This window comes from Varanus komodoensis, unplaced genomic scaffold (genome assembly GCF_004798865.1).
Source record: "Varanus komodoensis strain SLA01 unplaced genomic scaffold, ASM479886v1 scaffold17, whole genome shotgun sequence".
Classification (NCBI taxonomy): Eukaryota; Metazoa; Chordata; class Lepidosauria; order Squamata; family Varanidae; genus Varanus; species Varanus komodoensis.
This window is the reverse complement of record NW_025335505.1, coordinates 20,846,806-20,873,256: the sequence shown is the minus strand read 5'-3', so window position 1 is coordinate 20,873,256 and position 26,451 is coordinate 20,846,806. Positions and strand designations below refer to the sequence as shown.

The window sequence follows — 26,451 nt, the reverse complement described above, 5'->3', positions numbered from 1 at the left end:
TTGTGATGAATCCAAGCTAGCTTGCAAAGTTCCATTTTATCATCACAACAGCAACTTTGTGAGCTAGATTGGACGGAGAATCTGTGACTGGTAAAAAACACCTGATGAACTTCATGGCTATGTGAGTATTTGAACCCAGTTCTCTTGGGTCTCCAGTCCAACACTCTGACTACTGCACTATTCTGGCTCTTGCACCATTTGCAGAACATTGCAATGTCTTCCTTTTAAGCTCATCTCCTAAAAAGCTCAAGCAGACATTCTTATCTTGAAGTTGAAAAACTTGTGCTTAGATTCTTTTTTGGGCAGGGACATTATCTGAACTGTCTGCTCTAACTAGCTGCATTTGTGCCTGCTTTAAAATTCCTGTCCTAGAATATGGGGACCAGTTCAGTCATACTCTTTCCATTCCTCCCTATCAGTAACCAGTGTGACTCTGCTCCTTGTGTCTTGCCATGTGGCTAGTGAATATACTGAGGTAGACAGAAGCATAAGACATGGTTTACAAAAAAATGCCAGAAATTTGTGGACAGAAGTTGAAGCCCAGTTAGTTTTTTTTCATGTGAAAAGAACAAGGTTGGGGGCTTATTCTTCTTTGCTTCACCAGATAGTGGTGCTGGAAGAGCTTGCCAGTTGCACCTGCATTCTTAGGACAGACGGGACATTAAGTTGTCCAAATGAACTTCTTTAGTAGACACCCAGCGTAGTGTCTGGGCTTTCCTAGCCTTTCTGCATGCACACGCCATACACAACTGCAATACATAGCAGAATTTACCTAGGTGTGATGACGTGATAACTTACACTGTGGAAAGGGCATTGTCATAGTGCTGTAAGGGCCCCTAGACAGTCTCTAGAGTGCCATCAGATCATTCAGATTCCCAGCCCCAAGTATGGAAAAGAGTTCAGACCCTTTTTTAAAAATTACAATTATTTAACTAATTGTCGTAAGCCGCCATTAAAATGTTAAATAAATAAATAAATAAATAAATAAATGGAGTTTGGATTTCGCCCCCCCCCCCGCCCCCCGCACAATCAGTTTAGGAAGAACCATGCTGGCTGCTTCTCCGAGGCTGTGGGAGTGATCTCTGCAGGGGGGGGGGGAGGTTTGGAGAGTGAGGAAGGGGGGAAGGAAGTGAAAGAAATCGGCGCCACAGGATATGATGCACCCCGGTGCACCTGAACCTCCCGCCGTCCCTCTCCAAAGGAGTGCAGTTAGATGGCTGGTTTTGCAGAGCAGGGGGGATGTGAAGTCTCCTTCTACGCTGCTAAGCTCCCTACAATCTTCTGAGTTTGGCAGCTTATGGGCATCACCATCAGACTGTGCACTTGTTCATTTATTTTTAAAACGCTTTTGTAACTAACAAGTCTTTTTATATTATGGGAGGATGAAATCAGATCTTTTTGTAAAAAAAGGCAATTTGCTATCATTTTATCTGAATGGTTAGAAAAGCTGCACTTGTCGTATCTGACCACGTGAGGGTGCTTGTAGGTTTTTTGAGGATGTGTAAGTGAAATAGAGAAAAGTTAAATAGGGAAAGAATGCAAGAGCAGAGAAAAGACTAACACACCTGCTCTGGTATCCTGGCTTATGATTGTGATTGTAACTGGTGGGTAAAACTGTAGCATTTCAAAAGTTAGGATTACAAAATAGGACAGTGAAGATTGGGGTAGAGGAGAATGAGTTTAATATCTTATGCTTGGAACATTAGCAACATACAGCAAGTATTTACATCACATTGGGGGTAAATATGCCTATATTTAAGATAATTCTACTGGAAACAAAATGCATTGATTTTTGATGTTATTAAATATCATGCTGGACAAACTGGGGAAAAACCAATCCAAAGTATTGTGATTCTACTGTAATATTACCTTCAGTTTAATACAGTGTGTATGTATGGACAGTAATAGTCCATACAATGGCTGGGTTTGCACAATACAGTAAACCCCTTGGGAGTTTTAACCATGCACTGTGGTTAAAATGTCTCTGTGCCTGACAGATGAGCCTTCTCCTTCCCTGTCCTGCTTTTCCAGTCTCCTTGCGGTATCCCAGGGGACTCTAGGAACACCGAGATGTTTCCTGAGCTGCAACGAGCTGTTTAATGCTGGCAATGGCTTGATTTTATGAAAAAGTGTATCTGTGTTATCTGCACTTTGGAAAGTGAAGGCAGCCCAGGGCCACAACTTTAGGAGAAATTACTTAGAGGAAAGAAGTGCTGAGGACTTAACCTTCTGCCTCCTGCTGCAACTCCCCACAGGCTTCAGTACGCTTCTTTCAGTGGGAACCACAGATCTGGAACTCTGAATGTAAATAAGGGGCTAAACCCACTCCCAAAGCAGTGGTTCCATAACAGAAAGCATCTTTTCTGGCTTTATTCCATATGGTTGACTGCAGTAAGTAATTATTTCCATGCTACTTGTTCAGTGCTTAGGATCTGGTATTGAATGTTACTTGCCCGTTTTTCTTTTCAGATTGTTTCATGCCACTTTTGCCCACTAACTCTTCTTTCTCTACATTTTATCCTCACAACAACTCTGTGAACTGTGAGTGGACTGAGAGTCAGTGACTGGCCTATGGAGCTGAGTAGTGGACTAAAACCTGGGTCTCCCAAGCCTCAGTCTCAGTCAGATACCCTAAGCACTACATCGCAGTGGCTCTCACACTGATTGTAAAGAAATAGTTACAAATTGGTGGTTAGAGAGAGTTAGGAATACGCTATTACTCTGATCCAGTTAGGGACATTAAGCATTACTGGAGGATTTAAAATATGGATGGGTAGAACGCACCTGAGAAAAGGAAGAAGCACTTGAGATCACATTGCAAATATCCACTGGCTAGTGGAGCACACCCAGAAAATTCAGGAAAAGATCACTCTGTGCTTTATAGACTACAACAAACCCTTTGCCTCTGTGGATAGCAAGAAGCTATGGGTGGTCTTGAAAGAGATGGGTGTGCCTCAGCACTGGATTGTCCTGATGCATAGCCTGTATTATGGATAAGAACCTACCATGAGAAACAGAATGGTTTCCTTTAGGCAAAGGTGTCAGACAAGGCTGTATTTTATTCTCCTGTCTGTTCAATCTGTATACAGAACATATAAGGAAAGCTGGATTAGAATCAGAGGAAGGAATGAATACTGGAAGAAGCATCACTAATTTAAGATATGCAGATGGTACCACATCTGGCAGAAAGCAACAATGACTTGAAATGACTCTTGATGAAAGTGAGAGAAGAAAGTACAAAAGCGTTACTGCAGTACTGAATATTAAGGAAACAAACATTACAAGTACAGAAGATTACAGAACTTTATGATTAACAATGAAAAAATTGAAATTGTGAAAGATTTCACATACCTTGGTTCAGTCATCCATTCAAGTGAGGAATGGATGACTGAGAATTGGAAGGGCAGTAATGGAGGAACTAGAAAAAAACATCAAGTGTAAGAATGATTCATCGGAGACCAAGGCTGAGACCATCCATACCATTGTATTCCCAGTCACTGTGCATGGGTGTGAAAACTGAACAGTGAAGAAAGCTGACAGGAAGAAAACCTTTGCTTTCAAAACATGGCACCAGAGGAGAGCTTTGCGAACGCCCTGGACTGACAGAAAGGTGAACAAGTGGGTCCTAGATCAAATCAAGCCAGAACTTTCCCTAGAAACAAAAATCATGAAACTGAGGCTGCCATACTTTGGGCACATCATGAGAAGGCAAAATTCCCTGGAGAAGGCAGTGATGCTCGGGAAAGTCAAAGGCCGAAGAGGAAAAGGAAGGCCAAATGTGAGATGGATTGACTCCAGCAAGGAAGCCTCAGCCTTGAATTTAGGACAGCTAAGGAGGGATGCCATGGACAGGACATTTTGGAGGGCTTTCATTCCTAGGGGTTGCCATTAGTCAGAGATGACTTGCTGGTACAGAAAAACATCAGGCTTAATTTTCTAGTACAAGATGTGCAGGTAACACACACCTATCCAAGGGTCTTTGAGCCTGCTGCTTCCCCCCTCCACCCAAGTGCAGCAGCAAAACAACTTGCTACTCCTTTCAAACAAGGTATGTGGTGAGCACACACCTTGTTTTAATTGCAAACCACACTCTTCTGGGTCTTGTTTTAAAATAGCAATGCTGCTGTGCAACCAAAATTCAGCAGCAATTTCAGCAGGGTTTGCGTGCTGTCCCTGGTAGGGTCAGAAAACAGATGGTTCTCCTCCTGCCATTGTACTTGCCTTCAGACTGTCCCCACTGGATTTCACCAAAGCATTGCAGCTAGTATTTGACAGAAAAAGAGAGTAAATTATTTCATGCATTCACTTCATATGAATAAGGGCCAGTTAGTAACCATTTATTGGATTTGCTCAAATGAAGCCATTTCATTCATTGTGAATTGTGTATGCAAGGGTGTGGACATGTGCTAAATGGACTCTTCAGTCATTTAAAGAACCTAGTGAAGATGGGACCTAATGTCCAGAACTGTGAAGAGTTCCAAAATGGTACGTCTCCAGCATGCCCCATCTGTTTTGCTTTGCTGCTACTAAAGTGCTGATCTGGGTGGGCTTTGCTATAGTGGCAAATCATTGCAAAGAAACCATTTCCCCATAAAATCCATCCCTGAGACTTCGGATACTAGCTGCTGCAGGACATAGGATCTATTTATTGCAGATCATGAACTATTACTTGAATATAATGAGTAGTGGTGGGGGAATTATTTGAATTATTGGCTTTTGTGGGTATGTACTTGAAGAAAAGATTAAAACAACCTGGTAGAAGGCAAAAACAGTTCCTAGACTGTTAAAGAAACTGCTGGAGAGTTATTTCATTTTTGTTTCATTCAGTTTCATAATATTAAGTATGCAGTACTTTTTTCTAGAACCTCGGGGCTCTGTGTTTTCTTCCTAGCAGATTAGAAAAAGCTCTTAAACAGATAATGATTGAAAAATCTCAGTGGCTGTCTTTAGACCCTTTGCTCATTCTTCAGGTATTTAAAACACCCCACATGTGACAGTTGAAAATAAATTACTGAGGCTACAGTCCTAAGAAAGCTTACTGGGGAGTAATCCCCATTTAATTCTGTGGGATTTAACTTTTGATTGTACTGTTAATTTCTACACATTGTGCACATAAGATTGCACTGTACATTTCTGCCCTTTCATATTTTTCTTCTCTTGCTTGGATTTTTTTTTGTGGGGGGGTCATCCTGGCTGGACAAACCTTGTGCATTTTCATTATTACTTCTTGTTCCATCTGTCTTCAAAAGATGTCATAAAACAATGTGTTGCTAACATGCAGCAAATTGCACAAATGAAATTTAACACTGAAATGAATTAGTCTTTTTTTCCTCTAATTAAATCCTTGTATACTATATGTGCACAAATCGTTCTTCTAATAATACATCTATGGTGATTTCTCTTCCCAACCCTGAAGCAAATGAAATATGTGTAAGAAGCATAGCAAATTTGTGCATAATTCATAAAAAAGCCCAGTTCTTTCCTCATTAAGGGAGCTACTCAGTCCTTTAAAAAATGTTATTCTCCATTAGCAGCTGTTATACTTTGCTTCTCAACGCACTCCTCTAGAATTAAAACACATGTGTTTGTCCCAGTAAGGTCCCAACCACGTTTTTGTCACTGTAACACAAGAAAACTTTCTGGAATGGAGGTGTTGTTGAGAGTCAACTGATTTGAGTCATTCTGTAACTCTGAAGTGCCAAAAGCTTAGAAGCATCCTATAGCTGGTTGCCAGGTCCATGTGCAGTGCAATCTGACATGTGTTATCCTTTTTTCTGGTGTATGTGGGACTGTTGATTGCAAAGCATTTCAGGGGACTGGTAGTTAACCCTAAGAAGTAGATTTGTTCTTTGTTGCGTTTCTCAAAACATTCCAGTGGTCCTTTCGTGTGCAGCAGCAGCTGAGTATTTAAAGCTTCTGTCAATTTATGGACAAGATCTTGGGCTGTACAAATGACAGCTAGAAAATTGTGAGACCCAGGGTGAAGGTCACTTGCAATAAGTGTGCAGGCTTTGTTTAACTATGTTATCATGGGGATGTCTGTGGTAATCTGAATAAAAAGGATTGCTTCTCTGGGAGTAGTTAGATGGCTTTTATTAGGTCTCACAACAGCTCACTCAGTTTCAGAATTAGGGGATAGGACTTCGAAGATAGGGGATAGTCCAGGACAGTGGTCCTCAAACTTGAGATACCCAAGGAACGTTCTCAGTGTGCAGAACCCATTAATAAATACATTTTATTTGAGCAAAATGGTACAATTAATTTTGCAATAATACAGTTAATACAATGTAAACACAAACTATTTATAAATGCATTGATGAATCTATTTATTACTTAGCAATGAAATAATACTAAATTTACTGAATGAATACTAAATTTGGTATAACATCACTAACACATAATATGAAAAATTAAACTTCTTTTTAATGACATGGATGTGCTTGTTTTTTGCTACAAAGAAAATCAAAATTTGGTGTTATTGTTGATAGTAACAGGCAAATTTCTGGTTCTGCATTCATTTTATTATTATATTAAGCATGTGTGATCATTATTCCTTGCAATTTGAATCTACTCAAATGAAACCACTTTGGTTTAAAACAAATTAATCTGCTTTGAAAGGCTCTGAATTAAAATGAATGAAGACCTTACCTTGTCACAGACTTCTCTCTTTGAAATGAAACAAAGGAATAAAGACCTTACCATTTTACTGTAATGATAGAAGTAAACCCCTGAATGATTTGTGTGCAACCCTGGGGTCTGGAGAACACAGGCTGAATACTGCAGGTCTAGAAAATGCGAAGCACAGCCTCACCTGCTTTTCAGGCTTGTGTGCTGGCTGCTAATACTTACATTTGTTTCAGGTATTGTTATGCCAAGCCAAATGACTTGATGAACAGATGATAAGTCTGTTTCTTCCTTTAAACTTGTCTGGCTCCCCCCCCCCCCCCCCATACAGTTTTCATATTGCAAACTGATAGATCATTAAATGTATCTGGACAGGGGCTCCTGGATAAAAATGTTTACCCATTACCAGAAGGCAGTCACTATTGTGTTAGTCAGAAATGCTATCCATAGGAATTCAATTAATTCAGGAAACATTGTAATTTGCACAGAATTACATTGTTCTTTATTTTTATTATTTTAAATAAGGAATGAAACATTCTTTCTTTCCTTTTCTTGTGGTCTCTATGTATCACACACATGAGCTCTGCAGAACTCCATTTCAAGAAACTTCTATAGCTAAGGAATTTTGGATGAGAATCTTGCCCCAGCATGCTAGCGTGTATGCCCCCCCATGTTCCTGCTAGTTTCTTTAGTTCTCTTTCAGCCACCATTGTGGTTGCCTTATGGGGAACTTCTCTGCATTTTGCTAAGGTTTTATTCTTTCTCCTTTTCTGTTATTCTCCTTTTGACTTCGTATTTGCTATTTTAATGTTTTCCTTTTGTGATTCCCTCCAAAAGGTGCATGGTCCTCTAGGTACCTTTTCAGAAGTGTACCCATTGTAGAAGCCAAGTGCTCCAAAAGACGTAATTTCCTTCTGCCTCTTTTGCTTTGGAGAGGGTGATAAAGTAGATGTCCTGTTATGATACCAGGTGTTCACTAAACAAACCCAAAAGAAAGTGTTCTATGAAGTTAGGCAATGGGAGGATTTGCTGGCTCAGGCGTCTCCTAGCCCTGCAGAGGATGTGTCTGCCTCCCCACAGCTGATCCATGCTGGCAGAAAAGAAGACAGCCTAATTGCAGAAACAGGAGGCCGATCAGAAGGCATGAGGGCAGAGTCAATGGCAACACATATTACCCTTACTGCCCTTTGGTGGAAGTGCCTAACCTTGGCCAGGAAGTATTCTTTCTTGGCATTGGAGCCTGCTGTTGAGATACTTGTCCCTCTCCTGGTTATTGGCAGGATGCCGTGTTATGGGGAGGCAATGCCAGTAGTGTTGCTTGTATTGAAGAGAAAGTGTTTGGCTCAGCCTAATGCACCATGCTATATTTCACACCTCTTGGGCTGAATCCATGACAGGGCTCCCTGTCTCTTCTGAAAGGCTAGTAGTCTGGGTGATGCAGGCAATCTCCCTGGTTTATGAACTTGCTGGTCTACAAATTTTGGAACCTCTAATCGCTCACTCTACTCGAATGAAATGTTTAATAAATAAATAATAGAAATGTTTTAATAAATAAATAATAAATAAAATGACAATGACGTTCACTGCTCTATACACTGGGATTCCTCTACCAGACCTCTGCAGAGCAGGCCACTGGTCTACCTTATTGAGCTTTGTGAAGCGTTAGAGGCTCAATGTCCATGCTGAAGTGAGATGGCACCTTTAGTTCTCCTATAATTTATTTATTTAAAACATTTCTATGCCGCCCCCATTGCAACAAAGCCTCGGGGTGGCTCACAACAAAAACAAAAACATACAAAATTATACAAAAACAAAGTTATACACTAAAAATATAAAAACCTGGTGCATCTCGGCTTAAATTTTTTTAAAATTCTACATAATAAATTAACACTTAAAATAAGTTTTAAATAAAAAGGTCTTAGCCTGGCGCCGAAAAACAAATAACGACGGCGCCAGGCGGACCTCTCTGGGGAGCGCATTCCATAGGTGGGGCGCCACCACAGAGAAGGCCCTCCTAATGACACCGACCATTCTCCAGAAATGTAAGCTTGCTAATTGTCCATATGTGTGATACACAGATACCATGAAGAAGAAAGTCAGGTTGCTTACATGTAACTGTCATTCTTCAAATGTTCACCTGTACATTCACATAACCCACCCTCTTTGGTGTCATATACTGACATGTTTACTTGTAACTTAGAGATTGGTTTTGACCAGATTGACTTAGAGATTGTTTGGTCTCCAGGATTCTTCCTTAGTTCTGAGGCCACAATGTCAGTCTCACATGAACTGAGAGAATGGGCAGGAACTTCTCCTATATGTTGCACTGAAGGTCGGGGAAGATTTCCTTCCAAAACACTTTCTGCTGTAGGATCTTCATAACATGTTCCATGCAGGTGCAGAACCCATATATGTGATGCACAGATGACCACTCAAAGAAGGCAACCTGCCTTTGTGAATTCTGGTACAAGTTGACCTTATTTGCACCTCTCAGATTAATGTATGAATTAGAACTTAGTTATTCACCAAGTTTCATGCCTCCAGTGTGGTTCTTGGCTCAGAACTGCTTGGCTTATCCACTTGCATTTAAAAAGTCTCTTTTAAGGTATTTAAATACATTTTGGCTGGATTGTAAAAATGTGTGGATTAATGCAGAAACAGAATGGAACAGACTTAAGAGTAAACACATATAAAAGTAATGTGGCCTGGAAATAGACAGATTCATGCATCCCTACATAGAAGTAGTTACAGTGATATACCTGCAGGGAGCTCCAATAATACAGAGGGTAATTCCCATCCGCATTTCTTTAAAGTGGGCTGGTGGTATGATTGTGAGACTTTGATAAAATGCATTGCTGAGTTCGCCTTTTAAGATTACATTGCAGAAAAGACTTTGCACCAATCTGAGATGCTAAGGTCATGCAGACCGTCGAACTTTAAAAGGCACTTCAACCTAACACTGCTTCCTCCCCTAAAAAAATGGACAAGTTACTATGCCTGTTCCAACCTGTGTCACCTCTCTTACATAGCAGGAAGGATGTGTGTATTTGCAGAGGGCATGAAATGATTTTGAGCAACTCAATGGCAAACCCTCCTGAGGACCCTGCACAGACAGCAGTGAAGGAAAGATGTCACCTCTTCTTTTCCATCTCTGTGCAATGAAGTAAAATAAGTATCTTTGTATGTTAAGGGATGTTAGAGGTCCTTTTCAGGCTGTTTATTGTGCAGCAATTTAAGCAGAATCCCCTCAGCATCCTTTGCTCATAGCAAAAAGAGTAACGAGGAAAATTGAAGAATTATGCATCTTTAATAACACAACTGTTTTTAGCATTGCCATTTTTAAAACCTCAAATGTTCATATTTTATCTTTCAGTATAAAATAATATTAGGATTCAGATTATCTATTCACTGCATAGTATACATGGTACAGTTGGACTGGAAAAGCAGCATCATACAAACGTATATTCGGAAATCATCACTTTGCACTAGCTGAATCTGCAGAACATTAGTCCAGAATTGGCTCATGGAGGCTGGAGTAACTGACACAAATTAAAGTAGGAGAGGTTGGTGATGTTATTACTAACTTCAGGGAGGATATTTATTGATGTCAATATACCTTCTATATTTAGCAGATATATTACTAAACACATCTGGCAATTCTGCGAGAAATTGATTGCTAATTTTTTGATGGCTGGAGCATTGGCTAAATAAAGGACAATATTCATGTTACTCAGCAGTTTCATAACTGGATCTTCTGATTAGCCTTTTCCTCTTTTACTGTTTTCCTAATCTGGCTGCTGTTTGTCCTGTAAAGGAAAACAAATAGGTATCAGTTTTTAAAGGCAGGTAAAATTAGAGGAGTGTTGTTTATGAAAAGAAATGAAAAGAGGAAAAAAATGAAACTGAGGTGGAGGCTTGTATAAAAAGTCAGGTATCTTTTAATGCAGCATAAGCACTAAGGTTCAGAGATGCAGCATAACCTTCCATGCACAGCATCCCCTTTTTCAGACACTGAGCAGGCCTTTGAACTTGTTTCTCCATGGTTCAAATTCCCCGATGGATACCTAAAGTATTTTCTCTCCCTGCCCCACCATATGCTACGCTTAGTATGCTTAGGTTTCTTTGTGGTGGATGAGCTGATTAATTCCATCTACGAGTTTGTATAAGAGCCTGTTTTTTTGGCGTCACGCACTGCGAAGTCATCTCTGTCCTCTGAAGTGTCCATGGCCCTGCTCAGCTCTTGTGTGTTTAATATAATAGCCCTCTTATATGTGTCCATCTTTGGGAGAAATGACGTGTGTTCACAGAAAATGTTTGCTATCAATGTATAGAGGCTTTTCCTTAGATTATATTTGCAATGAAAAGAGTGGTGTTTTAGTAACCTCCTAAAACAATAATCAGATGCAGTAATGCTTGGGATGAAGATTGCAGTGCCAGTGCAGTTTGCTCCTTTTCAAAAATGGCAAGTGCATTGCCTCTTTCTTGCATCTGCTCCCCACCCCCTTTCCTTTTTTTCTTTTTGGAAGTACAAGTACATGGCCGTGTGTTGAGCATTGCTCAGACCGCTTGGCAACAGTTTGACTGGTGCTTCACCAGACCCTTCACGCCTGGTTTTCTATTACAAGCTCACCATGTCTGGCATATTAACTTTCTGAAATATTGCTACAGTAGCTAGCCAGCTGTTAACTGGACTCTTACAGGACAGCGAGTTTAATTATTGCTGTTCTGTGAAAGCTAATGCTCATCTATGTGGAACTGCTAAGAGAGGAAAAAATAGAACTCCTTCCATTTTTAATGTTCTGAGTTAATACCTTTGCTGCAATATGGGATGTGACAGTACAGGGTAGTACTCTTCTGTCAGGAAATATGACGGTTAATAATCTGTGAATGATGGTTCCACTGCCTCAACACATGGAAGCAATTGAACTTTTAAAATTTCCGTCAAAGCAAGAGAAAAAGTCCACATTCATTTCTTTGGGGAACATTTTCCTTACCTACTGTAATAGCTGGCTCAGTGCAAAGTTTCTTCTTTTCAAATATTCTCTGTTCAAAGGAAAGGTGGGAACCGCCGCTCCATCAGCTAGCACAGCTGTGTGCCCCTCCTTTCCATGCTGACTATCACAGATGTGGAAATGAAGGATTAGCCAAAATGTTGGTAAGGGATTATTCCAAATGTAGACAGAGGCATTAATTTTGGATGTTCTTAATGAGTACTGGTTAAGATTTGGAAGCAACATTTCACAGGATTATTATTTATCCATAATGTTTCCAGGGCCCTTTGAAATAATTATTTGGCAAGACAGTGAGTTTATTTAGAAGCGTTTTGTAAAGCATCCAAACCTTTCTATAGATGATGGTCTAAAATACTAGTTTAGACTTCTGAGGGATGGGTAGCATATTATGGAGCAATGATCACTGGCATGACATTATTTACTTGTTCTTTTAAGAAATAGTTGATGACATCCTAAATATACCAAAAAAATCATTATGGACCAAAATAGAATTCTGTTTTTAGCAAGTACAGCTGTTTAATTGCACAGGAAAGGATTTCTTTGATTGGTTTCAGCATAACTTTGATAGTTCTTATTCCCTCCCCCCACCCCCCATCAACTATCCTAGCATTATCTTTCCTCAGTGGAAGACACCCAAGCTCAAAGTCTCCCAGTGGAGTTGGTGCTGGGTGTAACTCTGGGACAGAGTGAATGAGGATGTGGCAAACACATCCTCTTTCCATATGTTGCTGTTGTGCGGCAGCAATTTGCACCCCCTTCCATAAACAGAGCTACAAGTTGAACCTGCATTGGGTGAGGCAGACATGACCTACATCATCACCGAGGGCGCATGTCTCATTGCAAAAGGGTCACCTTGTTTAACTCAGTGCCTCGAACCATAGATCTGGGAGGAATGAGACATGCACAAGACAAAGATAATACCTGTTTCCAACCCGTGTACACTGACTGAATAATCAGCATGTTAGTAGATGAATGTCCATATGAATCAACCCCAAGATTCCCAAAATTTTCTAACTACAATCAGGCTTTGCAATGGTGGTTATATACACTGAGGCATGAAGATCGTCATGCCTAACCAGGCTGGCTACTATTTCAAATTTTGTTTCTGTGTTGTCCATTAATGGATAAGTTTGGATGCTAACTTCCTGTGAGCAACACTCCACTCATGAGATGTTCTTACTGACAGGAGGGAATGGCTATTTTTTCTGATTCCCTGTTTACTCCTGTAGCCAATTAAAAATCTGGTTGGAATGGTTGGGGGACACCCCAGAACAACTTCGAAAAGAGTGCTGGGGACTGCAGGGGGAATGGAAAATTGCCAAATGTTTCAATCCTTCACGGGAGAGCCTCTGCTGCACATGACTCCAACCTTCTTGGCTCATGCACACATTTGGGAATTTGAGAAACTTTTGTGGACACTATCACAAAATAGCTAATTAGTGAATCACTGCTTTGGAGTCTATCATGTCTGTGGATCTTAGGTTGCATCTTATTTAGCAAAAATATTAGTTTTATGCCTATTGGATACTACCATGTTTCTTTAGCAAGGGATTGTCTAATTTAGCTAACTGCCAGTGGTGCAATAGAGGTAATGCTTCTTTTAAATGTATATTTTGACAATGACCAGTAGTTGCTTCTTTTTGGGAGGCAGTTGGAACAGTCTTTCATATTCACTGATCTACATGCTCTTTTAAATTATTTACCTGCTTTATGGAAATTAACAAATTGTCAGCATAAATGGATTTTCTTTGCCTTTTTGACTGTTAAAAGACTGATAGGACAGCACTGGAAGGAGAACGCGTATCTCTTATAATATAATGGATTGAGGTCATTACAGAGCTTTCAATATTTGAATGGGTTCAATATAGAATGGGTTCAAGTTCAGTATAGATGCTACCTTCAAATGGATGCTCATCTGGCTATTTGGTCAGCTTTTTTTGAAGCCTATGTACAATTGCTAGAAAAAAATTGAACATCAAAAAAGTGAATTAAACAAATTAAAAAATAGGTGCCCGGAGGTGCTGGATCAGAGACTTGCTCACCTTGGAATGGAATGCCTTTTGTGAACCGATGGAATAAGTGAGGATCCAAGAAGTAGCTTCCTTTGGTTGTTTTAAGTGCCTTTTGGCAGGGAGCTGTTCAGACACAATGCAAAGCTGTGTTTTAGCATTACATGCTCCCCTCCTTTTGCACACACTGTTGGAAACTTCTAACTGCAGCTAGTTCTTGTGTGTGAACCCAGCAAACAGTATATTTTGCATAAATGATGGCTTCTGTAAAGCCTATACCTTGCCAGGCTTAGTTGCAGTGGCAAAGTGTGGTCTGTCACTGGCCATATTTGGTTGCTTCCAATCATAGTGCATGCAGGACAGAAAGAGTGTGTGAGCCTGAGGTTGACATCTACTCATGCATATAATATAAAGCAGTGGTTTCACATTAGGTCTCAAATCAATTTCAGCAGTTGCATTCTCTTGCCCTGCAATATACCATAAACTTATTTTCAGTTTTAACTGTTACCATATGCTAGATTTCCTCCATCATCACCATTCCTCTCCTGTTACTGCTTTTTTAAATAATATGTGCTAATTATGTATATTCTTAATTTGTCTTCCAGTTCAGGTATTTGTGGAAGATCCTTTACCTTGTCCAAGTAATCTAATTCTACTGTTTCCTCTTTCTTTTAAGTAGAAGTGTAGTTAACTAAATTGCTAAAGCTGTAAAACTTGGGTTTTTTTACTTACAAACATTGTCTTTCAGATTTTGACTTGAACTATTTCTGGCACTGGAACAAGTTTACAGACTATGTGCAGTGTGTTCTGACTTTCACTGGAGTAACAGGATACATCACTTACCTTTCCCTTGACTCGATTATCTTTGTTGAAACACTGGGCTTCCTTGCTGTGTTCACCGAGGCCATGCTGGGTATCCCGCAGCTTTACCGTAACTATCAGAATAGATCAACCGAAGGAATGAGGTAAGCTACTGTATGCATGCATCTTAAACCCTGGTTACATTTCTGGCTCTGTTCCTGTATTTGTTTCTCCTTGCTTCATAAGAGTCCCAGAACTGCTCTCATTAAAATACAGAAATAAAACTAAATTCTGGCACAGCTCCAGTAGTTTGGGGGATTAAGTAAAAGAGGATTGCTCCAAAGTAGGAATCACCAAGTTGCTGTTAAAGTTAAGTAAGCCAGGGAAAATTAAGAAAAATGCAATATATAAACTCTCTCTCACAGAGAGAGCGAGAGTGAGAGCGAGCGAGAGCGTGCAAGCCATTATTTGCCAAGCAAATAAATACAGTGGCTTCACTGGAAGGCTGCACATTTGTGATTGTATTGATACGTAGCATTCTGTGTCCTGGGAATTTCAGCTGCTTTAAACATAACAGGGTTTAATTATTCTTGCTTTGAACATGGGCTTGCTTGTGTGGGCGATGTGTGGTAACATTTCAGAATCACAAGTAAGGAATGAGACTATGAATGTCCTGTGCCGCAAGTTCATTGCCTGTCCTCTTGGTAGCATAACCAAATTAATGTTACAGAAAATAGACATGCTTAGCCTGTGTAATGTGTTGTGAAATTAAATTGCCTTGGCAAAGGTTTTTGTTTTTGCTTTACTACTTAAAGTGTAGGATTCTGGGCCAGAGATGCAGAACCTTGGACCTGGGGCCAAACTCAGCCCACCAGAGGTCCCAAGTTGGTCTTCCAGGGTTCCCTAAATGACCATGCATCATTCCAGGGCTGCCAGTGGTCTTCTAGCTTTTCTCCATCCTTAAAAGTTGAAATGCATCATGTAGCTAGAGCTCCAAGAGAGAAAACACATCAAAGAGCAGCCCAAGCCAGAGAACCAGGAGAAATTGAAGCCTTAGAGAAATGGCTGCAGGTCCATCCCCACAAGAAGAGGGGAACTTTGCCTTTGAGACTGGGGCTGTGAGCAGCCATCTAGCCCCTAAGAGTGTTGGTGTCTGTAGAGGCAGGCCAGTACAATTGTGTAAGAAGGAGCACATATTTGCCAAGGTAGGTTCCTCAAGAGTAAAGAACTCCTTGCTAAGAGGGCTCTCTTAACCAGGAGGACTTTTTCCAGAAACCTCTGATATATTTCTGCTGAATCTTTGGTGGGGCTCCAGCTCCAGAACTTACAATATGCCTGCTTCTTGCTGGAACTCTACTGTGTTTCAGCTTCCAGTGCCTTGAAACTGTTCTTCCTTGATCTTGTTTCTCCTTGGATCAACCTCTTCTGCTGCTGACTTCTGGATTCCTTTGCTTTGATTGTACTTCTGTTGGACTGTTTGCCTGTGCTTCTGACCTTGGGACCTTCAAGGTGGATTTGCTGTGTAACCTGCCTCTGTCTGAGTCAGACTGAGTCTGAACCAGCTATGGCAGGACAAAATGCATCTCCTCGGGCTTTGCTACTGGAAGTAAGAGCTTTGCTCTGAAATACGGCATTATTGTTGGTCCTGCCTCTTTTGCCCCACACTGTTGCCTTTGAGCCGTCCCACCTTTGGAGTGCTGTCCTTCCCCAACAAAGCTTCTCCAAAACAGAATCCCACTGGAAATTAGACTGAAAGAGGTTCAACATATCTAGTATTGATAGGTGGTTAACCAGAATCATTCCTTGCCATTGTACCATGGAGGAAGTTGAACTACAATTTTGCATCATAAGAATTCACTCCATAATTTAAATATCATTTGGAAGTTGTGTATGGAGACCATTGAAAAGTCTTTCTAGATTTTCTTGGTCAGAGTGGATAGCAATTCATCCTGTATCCAATATGCCTTCTGTTTCTGATGTCATCAAGATGCTGAAACTGACTGTTCTCCAAGAAGCACTGCTCATCTGCATGCACAAAATAATTATTTCCAAATAATCTGATCTAGCCAAGAAATCTATTAAAATGACAAAATTGCTTTGTCTTCCTCAAAAAAAGTCTGTGATCAGCACTTTAACAGACAGTCCACTAAACAGTGCTTCCATGTAAGGAAAGGTATGCCAATCATATGCAGGCTATTAAGATTACACTTGTCTATTCTGCTGCATGTATGCACAGGGCACATACTTGAAGAACTTGCAAGTACGCAGTGCAAAATTGGCAGCCACATCTGGATGATAGATGTTGTCTATGCTTTTTGCTACTAGTTCTTTTCAAATAAGTGTGTCATGCTTGAAACAGCCCAACAGACTTTTGATCAGACATGCTTGTGTTTTTGGGATGTCCTGTGTGTAACACTTGGCACATGTTAGCATTTGTCTGCTATAAACAAGACAGTGTTTGTTTACAAGATGTGTTTATTTTATTGAAAATGTTCCCTTCTTGAGCTTCATTTGGGAATGTTTCTGCCATTCATTTAGTTTTCTTTTCCCGACACAGAGAAACTTTGAAGTGGTGTTTTGGGTTGCTCCCTCTAGTTTTTGGTAATAATTCCCAAGACAGTTTTTTAAAGTTTGCTAGTCCCCTTAGCATTGAATGAGTTGCCTATTTCTTTCTTAAATGCTTGTTTTGAATCTAGTACCTCTCTCTAGTACCTCTCTCTTACTTTCTAAGAGAGGTAAAGATTTCTAATCAGCCTTCAATCATCTTGCTGCTAGATTTGGCTTAAGCTTTCATGTGCAATAATTTCTTTTAATTATGGTTTTCAGTAACTCAGTAGTTTGTAACCTTATTCTTTCTCGTTCTTAATAACACTGTTGGGACCTGAATAACACCCTTTCAGTTTTCTTATTAAATAAAAGCAAAGTAAAGCTCTCTCTGCCAACTTGTTTTTTATGCAGCATCATAGCATAGGGATACAAAATTAATATTTTAAAATGCATGCCTTTTAAAGGAAAAAAAACTCTTATCTGTATATATTATGTCAGTTGGAAAACACTATAATAAAACAAAGCCCAAGTGGGAAGCATAGCCATTAACGATGTATTTATTCAAAATGGGCTTAGTCCTCCAGGGTTCTGGAAGGAATTTTGATTTCACCAATTAGTTCAAAATATCTTTGCTCTGAGGGCCGTGTTTTCTATGGACAATGAGTGCTCTGAATTTACTTTCATGAGCTCAGCATGAGCAGAAGTTGCTGACTTGCTTGTAATAACCTGTGAGTTCTATATACAAATGATGATTAACTAGTAGCTTGGGCCCAAGAGTCACATGACCTATTAACAAAAGGCACATTCAGGCAGTGCCCAAAAAGAGGGGAAGAGGGAAGAAATCTAGATGGTTAGGCCAGACTTTGTATGTCTTCTTGAAAAGAAGTGGCATGGCATCTCACCCAAGTTTGAGCAGTGAGTCCAAGCATACAAAAATGCTTAGTAACCCTATGCACTTCTCGTATCTCATCTGAACAGAAAGTTGGTACCTTCACAGATTCTTTCTTGCCTAAATATAAATATTTGATCCTTGAGAAACGTGTTTTGAAAAAAGGGAAGAGAGACTTCTATTCCAGAACTAGAGTCTTGTGTGCACACTTCTTATGTGAAGAAGAAGTACTTCTTCGTCGTGGCCTCTGTGCATCACACATATGGGTGCTGCACCTGTGCAGTGCCTAGGCCGGAAGATTAGAAAGCTAACGGTTTTTGGCGGGAAAACGCTCCGCTCCCCTCCCCCCTGCGGTATAAATAGAGCGGAGCGTCCGCCATTTTACTCGGTCTCTGCGACCGCCGTTCGCTGTGCCTCGTGCCTGTTCGTCTCTCGCTTAGATCTCGCCACGTGCTCCTTTACGGTTATCTTACTCAACTTACCTTTTCCTCATTATATATCCCAGTTTTTCCTTCCCTTGTTGTAGTTCCTCTGTTCATTCTTTTTTGTATAAAAAACAAAAACAAAAAATATTACTCCTACCCTCTGTACTATCATCTCTTTTTTCCCTTTCACGATGGCACAGCAGGCGGCATTCCGCAAGTGTGAGTGTGGCTCCAAAATGTCTCCCGCGGACCCGCATGACTTATGCCGCCTCTGCCTCGGCGAGGGGCATAGGACCGATAAGTGCGGCATTGCCTGGCCTTTACCAAACAGGCCAGGAAGAATAGGGAGAATCGTCTCCGCAAGTTACTTTGGGACCAGGCCTTGCTTTAATCTGACCAGCTGGTCTCAAGGCCTACCCATTCCTCGGCTGCACCACCTCAGCGCTCCACCTCTACCCTGGCCGTGCCCCCTAAGCACCCCGCCTCAACTTCGGCCGTGCTGCCACAGCTCCCTTCGGATGAAGGCGCTGCTCCAACGGAAGCACAACAGCTACCTTCTCCTCCAACCAAACAAAAGGAGAAGCGTAAGCATTCAGAGCCAGAAAGGCCCTCTGGCCATAAGAAGCTGAGGAAGGAAAAGACGGCTAAGGCAGCCCACAAGGGCAAGAAACCCGATTGCCCCAAACACCGAGGCTCAGGTTCGTCAGGGTTCTCGGTACCAACGGCCGCCACGGTACCGACTCCCTCGGGACCAACCCTGCAGTCCGCTATGCAGGTGACACCACCGGGATCCCCCAGGCCTGTTCTTCGGCCTGAGAGCGTGTCTCCTCCACAGGAGCCACCACTTAGGGAGTCCATCTCTGATGGAGAAATTAGAGATTCCCCGCTGAGGCAACGCTCCCCGACGCCAATGCCTGCTGTTGGGCCACCTGAGAGACCAGACTCTCCTCCTAGGCGTAGGAGCCGTTCATCGGAGCGCCATGCAGATGACTGGGCTATGCACAGCTATGGTGGCTATTCTGCCTGGAGTGGACTCCATCCATATGCCTTTTTTCCTCCGGACTGTCGCTCGCTGTTGATCCCGAGAGAGGCACCGTCCACTTCTGGCCGTACGGAACGCAGACCTCCTCCATCTCCTGAAAGCTCTTTGTCCAGTGAGCATTACCACTACCATCAAGACTCGGACGAGTCGGAAGTAGACTCCACGTCTCTGGATGTGGCTATTACTTCCCAAGACCTGGGATCCCTGGATGAGCCCCATGTTTCTTTTTCGGAGCTGGTTTCTCTCCTAGTCCGGTCGCTGGAGATAGAGGCCTACCACCGCCCCGGGCCCAGCACTGACCGGTTTTATGACATCGTCCGAGGGGAGCAATCTGCCAGTGTTGCCTTACCATTCATTACCACGCTTCTCCAGGCAGTGGTTCAGCCCTGGGACCAACCGGCTCAGCCGTAGGCGACGTCTTGCTGGTACGAATCTATGTACTGGGTCCGAGAAGGCGACATCCTGTTCCTGCTGCGCCACCCGAAGCCTAATTCGGTGGTGGTCGAGTCTTCCCAGGGCAGGGAGGCTCAAGGACATACAACACTCCGAGATAAGGAAGGGAGGAAGGTCGACATGATTGCGCGCCGGTTCTATGCAGCTGCAGGACTCGGGTTGCGTATTTCAAATTATGAGGCTACACTGGCACGTTACCAGTACTTCATTATGCAGAAGCTGGAAAACGTAGTCTCCTCCCTCCCGGACCAGCAGGCAGACCTAGCCAGGGTCTTCTTGAACGAAGCGAAGCAGGTGGCCATTCAATAGTTGTCTACCGCGAGACATCACATAGACACTGATTCTCGGGCCATGGTCAATGCTATCTCCCTCCAACGACATGTGTGGCTCAGGAACTGCAATTTCCCTGAGGAAATGAAGAGGAGAATAGAAGAAATGCCATTCAATGGCTCCGGCCTCTTCCACGCAAAGACCGATCGGAAACTCAAAGCCATCCATGAGTCCCGTATGACAGCACGTCGAATGGAACTCCCACAAGCCAGACGTAAGTGGCCATGGTCCAGACCCTACGGGCACCAGCAGTATCAGCCTCGCCAACAGTTCCACCAGCGCCAGCAACGTAGGAGGCAACAGCCTCCACAGTGCTTCTCCCAGGGCCGCAAGTGGTTCGACACTGAGAAACGTCCCCATTGATGGTCCCGGCGAACCAATTCATCTCTCCAACTCCCACCTTCCCCTCTCCCCTTTGGGAGTTGGCTCCAAAGCCGACTTCCCATTTGGGAGGCCATTACATCTGATAGGTGGGTGCTGTCCATCATTCAGCTTAGATATAGAATAGAATTCGACATCGTTCCACCGTCGAGCCCTATCCGATTTACACCATTTTCGGTTCTGTGCAATGAAGTCCTTCACCTTCTTCATAAGGGAGCGATTCGACAACTCTCTCGCACTGATGGGCTACACGGATTCTATTCTAGATATTTTACAGTCCCCAAATGGGATGGTGGTCTTTGACCTATCCTGGATCTAAGAGGAGTCAATAGATATATCAAACCGAGGAAGTTCCGGATGACCACTTTACAGAATATTCTTCCGTTGCTGAGAGAAGGGGATTGGTTTGCCTCACTGGCCTTGAAGGGTGCATATTTTCATATTTCTATCCATCCTTCCCATAGATGCTTCCTTCGTTTTGCTGTCGGATCTGACATTTTTGAATTCAATGTTCTACCATTTGGACTGGCTACAGCACCGAGAGTCTTTACAAAGTGCATGGCCCCGGTTTGCACCCACCTGCGGCTTCGGGGTATACAGGTCTACCCCTATTTAGATGATTGGCTAATTGTGTCATGGACTAAAGTCGACCTTTTAGCGGCTGTCCGCATGACTTGTGCTTTGCTTGATGACCTCAGACTCTGTATTAACCTTAAGAAATCGTCACTTGTTCCCACGCAGGTCATCGATTTCATTGGAGCACGTATCGACTCCACCCTGCAAAGAGCGTTCCTTCCTCTGTTCCGCAGAGCCACTCTGTGTACACACATTCATCGGATTCGACGACAAAGGACAGTTCAAGCCATCACTATACAAAGATTGTTGGGACACATGGCAGCCTCAGTGGCCATTGTGCCGCACGCAAGGCTCAGGCTCCGCCAGCTCCAGTTATTTTTCAACGACTCGTTCCGTCCGCAGCGGGATCTACAAACCAAACCAAATTCTCGAATCTGCACTACGACCTTCCACACGCAAATCGTATTCAGCAAAGTGGAGAAGGTTCTCTTCCTTTGCCAATGCCCGTTCCTTCTCTCCGGAGTCGGCTTCGATCGAGAATGTTTTACAATTTCTATTTGACCTTCATCGCTCGGGACTCAAGCCTTCATTTATAAAGGTCTATACGGCTGCTATTTTGCCTTTTCCTGGCAGCATCCAGGGGTCATCTGTTTTTTCTCAACTCCTGATTCGCCGTTTCCTTAAAGGGCTACAAAATTTTCACCCATCGGTTCAACCTGTTATGCCAACGTGGAGTCTTTCTGTTGTACTTCAGGCCCTTACAAAACCTCCATTTGAACCTTTGGCAACAGTAGATTTACGCCTAGTTTCATGGAAAACTGCCTTCCTTGTTGCAGTTACTTCAGCCAGGAGAGCCAGTGAACTGCGTGCTCTATGCATAGACCCACCGTTCTTGAACTTTTACAAGGAAAAGGTCGTCCTCCGAATGGACTCCGAGTTTCTTCCCAAAGTGGCTACACCATTTCATTTGAACCAAGACATCATCGTCCTGGTGTTTTTTCCATCTCCGTCGACTCCAATTGAGCGCTTTCTCCATACGCTGGATGTTAGGCGCTGTCTAGCCTTTTACAGGTCTCGCACAGAAGCATTCAGGAATTCCAATAGACTTTTTGTCAAGTATGCTGATCATGACAGGGGCTCTCCAGTCTCATCTCAGCGACTGTCCAAATGGATTGTGCAGACCATAGTCCTAGCATATCAGTTGGCAAGGCTTGACTTGCCCTCACTTCCCAGGGGGCATTCTACACGAGCAGTAGCAACTTCGTCAGCCTTTACAGCAGGGGTTCCAATTCAGGATATTTGCAAGGCTGCAACTTGGGCTGCTCCATGTACTTTCGCCAAGCATTATCGGCTTGATGTACGTGCCAGAAGGGATTGTTCCTTTGGTAGAGCTGTGCTCTCTGCCATTCTTCACTGATGACACCTTCCCTCCTCCAAGTCTGGTAAGCTTGCTAATCACCCATATGTGTGATGCACAGAGGCCACGACGAAGAAGAGCAGGTTGCTTACCTGTAACTGATGTTCTTCGAGTGGCCATCTGTGCATTCACACAACCCACCCGCTGGCCCCGCATGGTGTCGGTGAGTGGACTGTTTTTTCTTACTGTCGGTTCCGTATTATTCCTACGATACCGATTTTTTTCTTGGTGTGATGCTGTTTTTTGAACGTTAGGGGGCAAACGTCAGTCTTCATGACTGAGTAAAATGGTGGACGCTCCACTCTATTTATACCGCAGGGGGGAGGGGAGCGGAGCATTTTCCCGCAAAAAACCATTAGCTTTCTAATCTTCCAGCTTAGGCACTGCACAGGCGCAGCACCCATATGTGTGATGCACAGATGGCCACTCAAAGAACATCAGTTACAGGTAAGCAACCTGCTCTTTCCAGTCCTACGGAATGCTGTGCACAAGGAGGTCTATGGGCTTCGCTTTTGTAGATGTTCATGCTCAGTGAGTGGGTATCGGGCTGAGGCGTGATGTTGAAGGTAGTACAATACCATTGTCTCCAATACACTGTACCCCTTTTGCATGAGTGAAATAGGGTTGGCACTATGCCTTACAGGATAGCCTGCTTCTATCATGCCCTACTTCTGAACTTCTTGGAACCAAACTATATGCTCCACAAGGAGCATAATGGCTGACACTCTCCCACAAAATATTTTTCATCCTCCCATAATTTATTTTGGTGGTGGAGGGAGGACCAAAACCAAACTTCCATGTGGATCTCCTGTGCAACATTTAGTTGAGTCTTCAGCGGAATATGTCTGAACATGGTTGCAGACAGGCTGTTGAAACAAATTGACATTTTGTTTGATCCAGCAAAGACCATTTTATTTATTTATTTAAAACATTTCTATGCTGCCCCATTTGCAAAGAGCCTCAGGGCAGCTTACAAAACAGACACAATACACACAATTAACCTTAAAAATTTGGAGACATCTTGGCACAATATAAAACCCAATAAATAGTCAAATTAACAATTAAAATAACGTTTAAATAAAAAGGACTTGGCCTGGCGCTGAAAAACAACGATGGGGCCAGGCGGACCTCTCTGGGGAGCGCATTCCATAGGTGGGGCGCCACCGCAGAGAAGGCCCTCCTCCACGTACTCACCCTCCTAATATCTTTCACGGAGGGTTCCTGGAGGAGGGCCTCTGCCGCCAATCTCAGGGGGCGGGAGGGCATATATGGACGCAAGCGCTCCTTTAGATAAGGAGATTTTAGATTTTCTTAGGAGTTAGCCCATCCTTGGTCCTGGAAATGTGTGAAGAGATTCAGGTGCCAATTTGATATTTCAGTTAGAGTATGGGACAGCTTCTCAGTGACCTTAAAGAAAGAGAACAGGATATATTTCTGAAAGCCTGTTGATGAAACCTTTGGAAAATCACCCGATTATGCTTGATCATTTTCTCAAATTCAGAAGCTCCTTGTGCAACAGTGTCCATTCCACCTAGCCATTTCCTTTTCCATAGCTGTCAGAGGATTTCTGAAATTCATGACAAAGACAGGAAAAGATATAAATCCAAAGAAAGTGTGTGTGAAATGTATTATGGATGGAAACAGCTACAGCCACTGATGCCTGTGATAGAGGGCGGCAAAGCTTGCCAAGACAACTCAAATTGAGTACCTTCCAATAATTTAATACATTTTCTGAATATATGCTTTAAAAAACCTGCATTACTATAAGCTGTTTTTTTTCTTGATCTGCATTGCAGTTGCTGTTGAATAGGAGCTCTATTTGGGTGTAGAATACATTGTGGAACAAAGAATTTAGGCAGTGAAGTTTTAATTATATTAATGACCATTCTAATCCTGACTGCCAGTACTAGATCTCTGAAAATAGCACATTAGCAACATCTATCAAGGAAAGAATTACTTAATTTCTATTCAGTTCAGGACTCCAGTAAGTCACCAGTCATTTCTTATTAAAAATGAGTATTTTAATAGAAGCTAATTGTTTTATAAAGAAGAATTCACTGTATGATTAATGATTAGGCTATGTTTAATTTCTCCTATATTATCTGATTTAAAAAGCCTGAAAATAAATGGAACATTTCAGAGTTCTGGGATGTTAACATACTGCATTTGAAAGAAGGAATGAAGATTATCTAAATAATGGTATAAACCCAAATGCCCTTTCCCTCACAATCTTCCTTATCTTTACCTCTGATTTCACTGAGAACTACTCTTTCTGTGCTCTTTCTTCCATATCCTCATCCCTTGCCTCAGCTATGACAATACACTTTGTCATCTCATTTGTTTTCCATTGCAAGCCTTTTATCACCTATATCACCCCTCCCTCTCATTCAGTGCTGAATAGCTCTGGGCTGAAAACTACACCAGTGTGTTGTAGTGATTAAGGGTGCAGAAATGGGACATGGGGGATCTGGGCTCTAATTCCCACTCAAGCCATGGAGCCAAAGGTGACTTTGGATCAGTTACAGACTCTCAGCCCAACCTACCTTACAGGGATGTTGTTCAGGGGATGAGATTGAGAGCAGGAGGAAAATTACGTAAGCCGTTTTGAGTCCTTTGTATGAAAAAAGGCAGAATATAAATTGAGCATACATACATACATACATAATACTTAGATAAATACATGCATACTTTATGTTGGGAAAAGTGCAGGAGAGGGCAACTAGAATGATAAAGTGGCTGGAGCCATTTTCTTACAAGGACAGATTGCAATGGCTCTTATATTCTGAAGCTTCATGAATCTCTAATATAGGCTCCTGCCTCACCATGCCCTCTTCCCCTGGCATTCCCCTTTATTGACTTCCTTGACTTGTGCACCTTCTTAAACATTTCACAACCATGCGTCTTTCCTCCTCCACTGGATCCTTAACTACACTAAGAAATCGAATATTCAAACCAGCATGCGAACATGTACTGGTGACTTCACTGGAGTGCACAAGGAAGAATGTGGAAGAAGAGCATGATTTATGCATGTTTTGAGATTCCCAGGAAGAAAAGACAAGAGATTCTGCATAGCTAATTAGTAAAGGAGACTCAGACCTCAGAGCTGAATGGAAAATGCTGTGTGTGCATAGTGGGAACTCTGGAATGAAACTTTGTTCAGTGAGTTAATGTGTTCTTGACCTAGCCATATCATGGAAACATGAGCTCATGCCTTCTATTTTCACTCCTTCCTCTGATTTTAATCCAGCTTTCCTCATGATATGTTCTGTGGACAGACTGAACCAAGAGGGAGGTAAAATATAGCTGTGTCTGACACCTTTGCTTATGGGAAACCATATTCTCCAAATTCTGTCCTCACATTACCTTCTTGTCCATGGTACATTTAATGCACCAGGATGATCAAGTGCTGAGGCACACCCATTTCTTTCAGAACATTCATAGCTTCCCATGATCCACACAGTCACAGGTTTTGCCCTAACGTATAGAGCATTGACTGATTCCCTTCTGAGCTTCTTTGGTGCACTTCAGTGGCCAACATATGTTTGTGACTGGATCTTAAGTGGCTCTTCCTTTTCCAAATTCAGCTTGAACATCAGACATTTTTCACTCCAGATAGTATAAAAATCTTGGTTGGAACACCTTGAGCATCACTTTGCTTGCATGGGAAATGAATGCAGTGGTCCTAAATGATGCACTGTTTTGCATCTCCTTTCTTGGGGATTGGATTTGGAACGCTTCCAGTCTGTAGGCCATTGCATTGTTTCCATATTTCTTGGCATATTCTTGTTAGGATTTGGACTGAGTCAGGCTCTGTAGCTTGAAATAGTTCTATTTATTAGGAGTACTTTCAGACCATCTTTCACTTCCCTTTCTAATATTGTAGGCCCTTCTTCATATTTCTCTTCAAAGAAGTCTGTCATCTCTTTTATATAGTTTTTCTGTATA

General features: G+C 42.3%; 1 protein-coding gene across 9 annotated transcripts in view; it reads left to right on the top strand.

The window, feature by feature from the left end:
- SLC66A2 (solute carrier family 66 member 2) overlaps nt 1–26,451 on the top strand; it is a 90,301-nt gene that overhangs the window by 43,296 nt on the left and 20,554 nt on the right. For 8 of the 9 annotated variants that reach the window (XR_006414358.1, XM_044426553.1, XM_044426551.1 and 5 more), the window contains one exon: nt 14,394–14,610. The exons of the other annotated variant lie outside the window; for it this stretch is intronic. Coding sequence is in view for 7 of the 8 variants with exons in the window: in XM_044426553.1 (XP_044282488.1) it covers nt 14,394–14,610 (217 nt within the window). In the remaining variant the exon portion in view is untranslated. The remainder of the gene's footprint in view (nt 1–14,393; nt 14,611–26,451) is intronic. 9 annotated transcript variants of the gene reach the window in all.